Source organism: Agrilus planipennis, unplaced genomic scaffold, assembly GCF_000699045.2.
Source record: "Agrilus planipennis isolate EAB-ADULT unplaced genomic scaffold, Apla_2.0 scaffold96, whole genome shotgun sequence".
Lineage (NCBI taxonomy): Eukaryota > Metazoa > Arthropoda > Insecta > Coleoptera > Buprestidae > Agrilus > Agrilus planipennis.
Window position 1 is genome coordinate 966,816 of NW_020438968.1, and position 12,152 is coordinate 978,967.

The 12,152-nt window shown below is 34.6% G+C and overlaps 1 protein-coding gene across 1 annotated transcript; it reads right to left on the reverse strand.

Moving 5' to 3' along the window:
- Window positions 1-356: 356 nt before the first annotated feature.
- LOC112904682 lies at window positions 357-4,038 on the reverse strand. The gene is made up of 2 exons (XM_025975356.1): window positions 3,624-4,038; window positions 357-510 (listed from the first exon to the last, which is right to left on the reverse strand). Exons 1-2 carry the CDS (start codon window positions 3,951-3,953, stop codon window positions 469-471), a joined length of 372 nt encoding a protein of 123 aa, XP_025831141.1. The 5' UTR covers window positions 3,954-4,038; the 3' UTR covers window positions 357-468.
- Window positions 4,039-12,152: the final 8,114 nt, after the last annotated feature.

Sequence of the window (12,152 nt, forward strand, 5' to 3'; positions counted from 1 at the left end):
TACAGGCGACTTTACCAAAACAGACAATTGTGCGAAAAATAATAGAAAAAGAACTGATAGGAAAAAGAAAAAAAAAAGTAATTAGAAATAAAAACAGCTAAAATAATATACTAGTTAGATATCAAAGTAAAACAAGAAATATAAAAACAATACAACCGAAAAAAAAACAGAAAACGGAAGTGAAAAATGATAAAATAGGAAAAATGTAAAAACAGTTATTAAAAAATTGAAAAAGAATAACTTTAGGATAAGATAAAATCCCAAACGAAACCTGGGTCTACAATGGTAGCGAAATTACGACAGAGCTATATTCTGCGTTTGGGCATAACAAAAATCTGCGTACTTAAACTATTAAATTGTTTCAAACTTTAAATGGTTTTATTCGAACTCCAAATAAACACATTGCTTTAATGTATTACGTTTATGAAGTTTATTGTTCTTAAAAGGTGGTACGTTAAAATCAATAGTTCAGAAGCAGGTGACGTGATTTGAAAATTTTCTCTTGTAACCCTGCAAATGAAAATGTGACAATATAAATGCATATTTAAAAAAGAAAGGATATTATAAGAAATATGATACATATATTCTTTATTGTAAACGCATAAGAAAGTAAAATAAAACAGAAAGGTAATAACCCATCATCTGTATCGCAATATATGTCTATTTAAGTATTTAATAAAGAATAAAGTATTCAATTTTTAAAAATGAAGTATTTTTGTTATAGGATGAATGTTTCGTTTATAGGATATTTAGTAAAATGTCAATTATATTTAACAGTCTCATTCGGCCACATTATACTTTGGTAACCGAATCTGTGACCTGATAAGTACATTTCGTCAGAGCATTAGTGCGTGAAACCAAAGATCCGGGGTTCGATTCCCGGCGAGGGTGTGAAAGCAGCAACAGTTTTTTCTCATTAATTTACGGCAATTCGTAATGGATAAAAATTAAGTAATTAATATTCAATCACATTTAACTTGACGGATACAGTAAACTTATAATATCATCAACTTTTCAACGAAGTATCAGATTTCATGACAACCGTAATACTTTTGGTTCTTACTATCAAGAAGTTTCATGATGCAAATTTGTTTTTACTACCTTGTAAATTTTCGATAAACTGTTCATAGTCATCACATAATTGGACATTTAACACAATTATTATTAATATCTATTATTCTTTAAAAATCGTACTACTGCATTATTTTTTGGAATTGTTTCAGTCCACGTCGCTTAACAGGCAGGTATATTTAATTGCGACATCAGGGATAATAAAAAAACCTAATTACATTCAATTGTATGCAGCCCTCGGAAAGAAAGTGCGGCACCCTCTCCCGGAGTATTGACGCCCTCGTCTTCGGCTCACACTCGGGAGGGAACAAATTACAAAAATTACTTTTCTTACCCGATCAAGATATTTTCAGGCTTTTAAAAGCTCATTTAAAATAGAAAATGTTTGGTGCAAATGTATATATGCAGTATAAGCGAGTGAAAAAGAAAAGTACTTTATTTTTAAATAATAAAAATCACCACCGATAGATCCGATCACACATTCGAATATATAGAATTGTTTTGATTGTTTTATAGTGTCCAAAGATGAAGTTAATTTGTTGCTATATAATAGTAAAGTATATATTATTTGATTTATTTGTTAGAGCAAGATCCTATAGCCGCAACACATTACTTATTTCCTAACAAAATGGGTGGGATAGAGTAGTGTTAGTACAGCGTCTAGCAGAAACTACCGTCGATGGACAGTGTCTGACAGCATTGGTTGTTCGGTGTCGATGTGTTCGATATTTGTATATTTGTGTATTTTTTTATAGTGTATTTAGTTTGTATTTATTTTGTATATATTTGTATGTCATGATTTCTGTGTAACTTCAAATTGTGTTCACAAATAGCTTTGGGCTTCTTTATTACACCCTTCAGGTCAGAGGCGGATTAAATGTTGAGAGCGCCCGAGGCTAGCGTAGACGCCCCTCTGGCGGTCATGTATTTTGCAAAATTATTTTTGGAAGCAGGTATTTTCTTATTTTTTTTTAGTTTAAAAACTTTTGCGCGCGCCCCTTCCTAACCTTGCGCGCTAGGCATGTGCCTAGTTTGCCTTATGGATGCTGCTTCAGGTAGGTATCAAAGAATAGAGAAAGTCCAAGTCCCCAACTACGTCACGTCGGACTTTTTCTGGATACCTTGAGGGTGCATAGTAACAACAAAAGCGTTGACCGAGGGGGTTTTACTTAAGGGACGTGTCCTATTTTGGTGCAGACTATTAAAGTCCTAGACAAAAGGTAGAGATATACCGAGCGGCATTGCCTAGAGGTCTAGACCATTGCTTAGCATTCGGGAGGACGCCGGTTCGATTCCGGGTCCGTCTCCCTTGGTCCAAGTTTTTCTGTGGTTTCCTTGGATGACCTAGGCAAATGCTGAGGCAGTAATATTCCACAGATAATCTTTCATTCTCTTCTGTCTTCATTTCGTCCGTCTCATCTTTCTCACCTGAACCACCACCCACCCATTCCCACGATTCTTGAAAGCAGGCTGAAGAGGGCCTTCCGCCCTACCTTCCGGCATAGTCCGGAGGGACTGCCCGCCCACCAGAATTACTGGCTGGTGGGAATGAAACACCCAAAAGTTTTTCTAAAAGCTTTTTGGTAGAGATATTTCTCTGAGGCTGCAGTTAGGTTCGCGGCTAGTCTCCGGGCCTTAGTGTCAGGTCCTCCAAACCAGTCCATCTCGACACTTGCCGACTTCGCCCCTAAACCAAACGACCGTTTCAGAAGGCTGTGCCACCTTCTATTCTGAGCTAATTCCTTTCCGCTCATTCCTAGTTTCGCTTTTTTAGAGCGAGTGCCCACCAAACCTATCCGATTCCTATTTCCGCACAATGCTTCCTTTCCATACCCATTCCCCTTCCTGCTCTCAACCTCTTCCACTCTTTCCTGGGATGTATAACCTCCTGGTTGATCTCCCTACTAGAGGAGGAGTTTTAGTCGGTAGGCGCTTCGGCGAATCCGACAATACCCCCTTTTAGGGGGTGTCTTTTGAAGATTTCCCCTCCTCGAGGAAAACCCAAAAAAAAAGATAAAAAATCAATTCATATTCAATTTAAATTCATAATTATGTTCAAGGTATCGATTCATATTCATATTCAAATTCAAATTCAACCATACGAATTATTCAAAGTTTTTACAATTCAACTATACCAATTCAAGTCAAATTTTATTCAACCTAATCAATTAGTGTAAAAATGTAAATAAATTGTAAATAGAAAAGCAGTCTTTAATTCGAAGTGTATAACCAAAAGAGTGGGATACCGCCACATACGTCAACAACTAACAAAATCAAGCATCAAACAATTTAACAATATTTTCTGAAACATTATGTAAAAATCAACACCCAGACTTTAGAAAAACCAGTACCTAATGTTTTTACCTTTTTACGTCTCTTTAGCATCTTTATACGTACTAACACTACTGTATCTCACCCATTTTGTTACTCACGGTCAGAAAATGAGTAATGTCGGACGGCTGTGGTATCTTGGACTAAATGGTAATGAAGTTGTTTCAATTATATTTACGTAATTAGGAATTATTATTGATTAAAAAAATGCCTATAGGTACCCTTCGTAGAACCTGCGCAAGATCATGCAAATTTCCGTGTACATCCAACTCCTTCGTTCTCGGGAAAAAAGGATTTCTTATAAGCAAATCGTATTGTTTTTTAATTTGATCGTCCAAATGGTTGCACTCCATTTCATGACTTTTCATTGCTTCGGTCATTCGCCTATGAATATGATTAAATTCCTCAAATTTTTTATTATAAAATAGAGTCTCGTCTTTAGAGCACCATGCTGGCTTGTGACAAGTTGCTGGAACGCAAAATTCCGATCTTGTTTTTATTGGCAAGGCTCTTGCAACTAATAATTTTCCTTTGTGGATACAACTATTCATGTTTATTTATTTTCTTTTTTTTTTTTAATTCACATAATATGCGAAAATGGAAATTAATTGTATTTGGACTGTAAATGTCAAAAATGTTTTTAGATGTCATTACGTGTAATCCTTGGAGAATCGCTCTTATAACAACCTATTTTTATATGTAGGAACTAAAGATACATCATAATAAGGAGGAACGTTCCAACATTAATATTCACAGCAAAAGCGGCATGACAGAACTAAACTTAAACTTTTGGGTGTTTCATTCCCACCAGCCAGTAATACTGGTGAGCGGGCAGTCGCTCCGGACTACGCCGATAGGTAGGGCCTCCTTTCAGGAATCGTGGGAATGGGTGGGTAGTGGTTCGGGTGAGAAAAATGAGACGGACGAAATGAAAACAGAAGATAATGAAAGATTATCTGTGGAATATTACTGTCCAAGCATTTGCCTAAGTGATCCAAGGAAACCACAATGGTCTAAATCTCTAGGTCATGCCGCTCGGTGCGACATGACTTAAACTAGAAATTTATATAGTTGGGACGATCAAACTTGGTGAAGTACGCAATAAATTATCTTCCTTCTTGTTTCCACTTAGGACTGTAGTCATTTCGTACATTTTGAGCACGTCCTTGTTGAGTTAGGGGATGCTTCCTGAGTAGTACAGACAAAGTGAAAAGAGATAACCGAATAATAGTAAACGGTAAAGCGGTTAGAGGTTGGTTAGAGTCGGCTTTATAGCTGCATGGCTGAAATTATATCTTTATTAAACAAGCATCCGATCCGACGAGACTTGAACCTTGATAAAACTCTTGTACAAACTAGATCGACTTACGAGTTTAGATGGTTTAGGGAGTCGAACCATAGGTTCAACCATAATGGGGGGGGGGGGTTCTTAAAAAGAAACCAGACTAAGACAAGTTCCCGAAAGAGGATAGCAGCTTTTTCAGTACTCGGGGTGGCAGAGATCACGAGGATCGGTATGGCACCCTGATGCACAATACTGCGATGTAGAAGGCAACGGGAAACCACCACATTATGATCCCGAGTAAAACGCACGTTTAAAATTAAATGATGGCGTCCTCTAGGGTAAAGCACTCCGGACGTAAACTAGTTCCCCATTCGGATGTCCGAGCGGGGACTATCTCGGGGGATGTCATCAATAAGTGCAATAGGGATAGGTGCAATATTTCACGAGTCGGAGCGTGGAATATTAGGACAATATGTTAAGCAGGGAAATTAGAAAATTTAAAAGTAGAGATGGGTAGATTAGAATTAGATATAGTAGGTATTACTGTTCGCAAATAGTTAAGGATATGGGTTGTTCTAGTTTTAGGGAAATGCGAAGTTTAACTCAGGATAGGAAAGAGTGGATGTACGTGTCCAACCAGTCTTAAGACTGACGATCTTATGATGATGAAACAAGCATCTTTGCTCTCCTAAATTCCTGAGAGTGTTGAACAATCTTTAAAGTCAGATTCTGGCAACATACTGAAATACTGTTTACCTGCATCTCTTTCTGTTAGACATTACTCGGTATAATGCTATTTCTTTTTCTTTATTAGTGTGCTTATCTAACATCCCTTTTTTGTATAAATTTACGATATTCCTTATTACAGCATCTGTCGTGAGTAAAAGTAGGCGTTCTGTCAGCAACTGGCCTTGTGTAGTTGAAAGAAGGAAGTAAATGCCACAGTTTTATTACGGACTGGGCCAATTTTGAATGTATTACATCATATATTTCCTGTTGATTAATTATTCACAACTCGGTACTACATACTTATATTTGCGTCCAATGAAGACATTTTTCAAAATCTCCTTCTAGTCTTGGTGTCGGTTTATTGTTGGTTTTGAGTGTTAAGTCTTGGCCTTGCTCATTTCATCTGATACTTTTTTCACATAGTTTACACAATCCGGAAATGTCTTTTAAATCAAAAATATTGAAAAATTCATTTTTATTTCTAACATTTGTCTTTTCAAGTTTTTTAGATTTAACTAGTTTTGTTTAGCAGTTTCAGATTCTAGACTAACTACATTTGAACTACACACTACATTGTCATTCAAAGTTTCTTCAGATTGCACTCATTTTGAAATTGTTTTTGTTTAAATAGATAAGAAAGTACACTTACACTTATCTAAATTCACATTAATTTATAGGCAATAGTCAATAGACTTACTTTGAAGTTTCTGTTTAAAACTGAAACTTGGAGATGTCTGAAGTTGTAATAAACAGTAGTATGAAACTATAAGTAATTAAAGAATTTCCCATTACTTTTACAGTAATTACATTCAAGAAATGATACCACCTATGGTAATTGGGCTAGAACGTAAATTTGGTTCAATCGAGGAGTTATAAGACTAGTATGTTAAACAGATATATATTTAATACAACTTCATGGTGTCTTTTTTCTATATAAAATCGGTACAAATTGCACGAACTATTTCAATTATAACCAGGACCGTATTTCTATTTTTTAATTATTGTATGGGTACTCATTCTCTACAGGGAATGAAGATGCTACTTGGAGTATTTGAACCGCTTTTCTATGGAATTGACTAACTTTGCTCGTTTTTCTCTCTTTCTACATTCTAAATGCCTTCTATTTATTTCCTCCATTTCTTCTATCCAACGTTTACGCGCTGCCATAAACGAAGGGCCTTTTTGTGCACAAGAATTTAAGGCGCTGATTATTCTTCGATAAAGGCGCTCCCCCATTTTATATTATTTCATTATTACTTAAATTTTTTTCTTCATTATAATTTTGAATTTTTTGACATGTTTGTTTGTCAATTAAAAATTGACATTGTGAAAATTTCAATGCTTCCTTATTATGGAATCAAAACCTGCAGCATGTCTCGTAGACTCATTTGTTTTTTGAACAAAAAAATGAGTTTTAAAAGCAAACAAATATGCATAGGTATATATGACAAGTATGTCTGTCAAGATATTATCATAAATATTCGTAACTATACGTACTGACGCTCTAATTGTTTCGTTTAAAAGTATTGATGTGAAACATTTTTAGTCACACCTGCAGGGGTAAAAACAAGTATGGCAAGATACTTTCATTGCATCATCGGTGTATATCTGAGTGAATTTAATAATAAGAACATCGTTTCGGATTAATGTCGATATATCACATCTGCCAAGTGTCCCATGACAACCAACTTTCTGTTTATTAATTTCTTAGTAAACAGCATCACCATCAGCAAGAAAACTGGTTGAGCACGCACTTCCACTTTTTCTCATCTTAAGCCAATCTTCGCATTTCTCATAAAGTAATAGAACTACCTAAATCTCTTTTAACGAGTAGTAATATTATCTAGGTCTACATCTACCTCTTTTAACTTCTTATAATGTCTTTAATTAGTTCCTCATGCCTGAAAGGATGTCCCACCAATTTAACTGGCAAATTTCTTATTGATTTCTTATTCCATTGTATTTAAAGTAATCTCTAACTCCTCCTTGCTAGACGCTTATATTTCTACATCATGCGCAAATCTAAGCATGCTAATGTTTTGTCCCTGTATATCTGACCATAATAATAATAAGCTTAATAATATTAATCGCACATTCGATAACTCTTCGATCTCTATATCTCATTCCTACATCCTTAAGTTTTTTAGCATCTTTTTCCATTAAAAAAGCATGAAAAATAATGCATCATTAGGTACACATACAACAGGACCAAATCCATTGAAGAGGTCGTAAAATCCTTATTTATATAACAAATGTGAATGGGAGTTTGTTTTTTGTCTGTCTGTCGATTTTTCACGCCTTAACTACTCAACTGATCAGCATGAAACTTTGTACATCCATTGTAAGGGATACAGAAAATCACATAGGGTATGTGTAGTAGTAAATTATTTATGTTTATCTTAGACGTTCGATAATCGGCAATGTTTACATTCTCCATCCATGGAACTGCAGAAACACCCATGTTTCCAATTCACGTACAGGATCGGTCTAGGTTCTTAAATTCGTTTTTTGTCCTTGACCACGCTGCTGAACTCACTGTGTGATTTTTTATTGCATCTAGTTTACATCCTACAAAGATTGACACTTATTTCTGTTACACCCTGTATATTTTNGTCATCCGCCGCCGTTGGGAGGCAATTGATGTATAATTGGGAGGGAATTCGACATACCGAAAATTTTAACCCTAATTAAAAACAGGTATATGGGAGGGAACTAGGCATTATCCTCTTTGCTAGTTGTCAATACTGCTGTAAGCTATATATCATCTCTGCAAATCCAAGTATACTAATCTTTTGCCCCTGTATATCTCTTGTCCTGTCTTTAATAATGTATATTGTCTTAAATAATTTTTAACCCCTTTCTTGACTTTGTTTTCACACCTGATTTTTAAATATTTGGACACTCTACTCCTTCTCCAATGAGAACTCTCTATAACGAAAGAAAACCTTAAATTTCTTTATACGTATACGGTTTTCACTATGTATTGCGATAAGCATTTATTAGTCACTTTTATTATGGAGCAATCTCACCTTAAAATATCACGTTTTATAAATATTTTCTGACTACCTCTAATTAGTTTTAAATAAAATGCTCGGTTTTTTATTTAAATATCAAATATTAAATGGAAATTAGCTAAGTACAAAGGTTATGTGAAGTAATTACCTATTCCAGTATATAAAATATACATAAATATGTGCTGCTAGTATTGTTCAGCTTACCTTTTGAATGGCAACACGAGTTTTCACAAAAACATGCCATTTTCACAAATTAATTTAAAATTACCTTTTTTTTTAGTTTTGTATATTTCAGATCGTCAAGAAAATGACACAGTAAATGACAGTTCAATTTATTATTTGTTGGAATTAGGACACAGCCTTTTTGGCTACTGCGACTACAATTTTAAATTGAATTTGAATTAAATTTTAAATTAGCTACCCTTAGCGGGAGTAGACATTTTGAAAAATAAAGAAAACATCAATGATCTATTAAATATATCACAATTCTGGACAGAAAAGGAAGACAACAAAATATATTAACACCACCTTAAAACTTTTGAAATACTATTAAACAAAGCGAAAAAGGAAAAAAGAAAGGAAAAGCAAAAGATTCTGCCTACAAGAAAAGCCTAGAATCACACAAGATAAAATTGATGCAGGAAAAAAGTAGTAATATGGAAATAATGTCAGAAATAGAATAGAAGGAAACAAGGATAACAATATCAATGGAGACTTCAGTGCCAGAACAGCAGAAAAAAGACAAAGACAAACTTAGAAATTAAGAATGGAGAATACGAGAAGATGAAACAATTGAACGAAGAAGGAAAAATCCTAATTAAATGGCTAGAAGAAAATTATCAACAGAAACATGCGTGGAAAGCACACCAGCGGTATAGTACTTACTTAGCAGCCTTAGGAAAATCGGTAATAGATTGTCTATGTCATCACTAACAAAAGAAAAGGAGAGGAATTGATAGAAAAGATGGATGGAAGTGGAAAATACTGCATCAAATCGTATATTACCATCAAACTAACCAGAAATAGGAAGAAAGAAAAAGAACAAAAAGAAAAAGGAATTGATCTGCTTCTCATAAGAAAGCATCAAGAAGTACTGAGTAAAAATAACATGAACAAATAGCAGAAAACCGGAAAGAACTAAAAAGAATATTACAGGCGACTTTACCAAAACAGACAATTGTGCGAAAAATAATAGAAAAAGAACTGATAGGAAAAAGAAAAAAAAAAGTAATTAGAAATAAAAACAGCTAAAATAATATACTAGTTAGATATCAAAGTAAAACAAGAAATATAAAAACAATACAACCGAAAAAAAAACAGAAAACGGAAGTGAAAAATGATAAAATAGGAAAAATGTAAAAACAGTTATTAAAAAATTGAAAAAGAATAACTTTAGGATAAGATAAAATCCCAAACGAAACCTGGGTCTACAATGGTAGCGAAATTACGACAGAGCTATATTCTGCGTTTGGGCATAACAAAAATCTGCGTACTTAAACTATTAAATTGTTTCAAACTTTAAATGGTTTTATTCGAACTCCAAATAAACACATTGCTTTAATGTATTACGTTTATGAAGTTTATTGTTATCAAAAGGTGGTACGTTAAAATCAATAGTTCAGAAGCAGGTGACGTGATTTGAAAATTTCCTCTTGTAACCCTGCAAATGAAAAAGTGAAAATATAAATGCATATTTAAAAAAGAAAGGATATTATAATAAATATGATACATATATTCTTTATTGTAAACGCATAAGAAAGTAAAATAAAACAGAAAGGTAATAACCCATCATCTGTATCGCAGTATATGTCTATTTAGGTATTTAATAAAGAATAAAGTATTCAATTTTTAAAAATGAAGTATTTTTGTTATAGGATGAATGTTTCGTTTATAGGATATTTAGTAAAATGTCAATTATATTTAACAGTCTCATTCGGCCACATTATACTTTGGTAACCGAATCTGTGACCTGATAAGTACATTTCGTCAGAGCATTAGTGCGTGAAACCAAAGATCCGGGGTTCGATTCCCGGCGAGGGTGTGAAAGCAGCAACAGTTTTTTCTCATTAATTTACGGCAATTCGTAACGGATAAAAATTAAATAATTAATATTCAATCACATTTAACTTGACGGATACAGTAAACTTATAATATCATCAACTTTTCAACGAAGTATCAGATTTCATGACAACCGTAATACTTTTGGTTCTTACTATAAAGAAGTTTCATGATGCAAATTTGTTTTTACTACCTTGTAAATTTTAGATAAACTGTTCGTAGTGATCACATAATTGGACATTTAACACAATTATTATTAATATCTATTATTCTTTAAAAATCGTAATACTGCATTATTTTTTGGAATTGTTTCAGTCCACGTCGCTTAACAGGCAGGTATATTTAATTGCGACATCAGGGATAATAAAAAAACCTAATTACATTCAATTGTATGCAGCCCTCGGAAAGAAAGTGCGGCACCCTCTCCCGGAGTATTGACGCCCTCGTCTTCGGCTCACACTCGGGAGGGAACAAATTACAAAAATTACTTTTCTTACCCGATCAAGATATTTTCAGGCTTTTAAAAGCTCATTTAAAATAGAAAATGTTTGGTGCAAATGTATATATGCAGTATAAGCGAGTGAAAAAGAAAAGTACTTTATTTTTAAATAATAAAAATCACCACCGATAGATCCGATCACACATTCGAATATATAGAATTGTTTTGATTGTTTTATAGTGTCCAAAGATGAAGTTAATTTGTTGCTATATAATAGTAAAGTATATATTATTTGATTTATTTGTTAGAGCAAGATCCTATAGCCGCAACACATTACTTATTTCCTAACAAAATGGGTGGGATAGAGTAGTGTTAGTACAGCGTCTAGCAGAAACTACCGTCGATGGACAGTGTCTGACAGCATTGGTTGTTCGGTGTCGATGTGTTCGATATTTGTATATTTGTGTATTTTTTTATAGTGTATTTAGTTTGTATTTATTTTGTATATATTTGTATGTCATGATTTCTGTGTAACTTCAAATTGTGTTCACAAATAGCTTTGGGCTTCTTTATTACACCCTTCAGGTCAGAGGCGGATTAAATGTTGAGAGCGCCCGAGGCTAGCGTAGACGCCCCTCTGGCGGTCATGTATTTTGCAAAATTATTTTTGGAAGCAGGTATTTTCTTATTTTTTTTTAGTTTAAAAACTTTTGCGCGCGCCCCTTCCTAACCTTGCGCGCTAGGCATGTGCCTAGTTTGCCTTATGGATGCTGCTTCAGGTAGGTATCAAAGAATAGAGAAAGTCCAAGTCCCCAACTACGTCACGTCGGACTTTTTCTGGATACCTTGAGGGTGCATAGTAACAACAAAAGCGTTGACCGAGGGGGTTTTACTTAAGGGACGTGCCCTATTTTGGTGCAGACTATTAAAGTCCTAGACAAAAGGTAGAGATATACCGAGCGGCATTGCCTAGAGGTCTAGACCATTGCTTAGCATTCGGGAGGACGCCGGTTCGATTCCGGGTCCGTCTCCCTTGGTCCAAGTTTTTCTGTGGTTTCCTTGGATGACCTAGGCAAATGCTGAGGCAGTAATATTCCACAGATAATCTTTCATTCTCTTCTGTCTTCATTTCGTCCGTCTCATCTTTCTCACCTGAACCACCACCCACCCATTCCCACGATTCTTGAAAGCAGGCTGAAGAGGGCCTTCCGCCCTACCTTCCGGC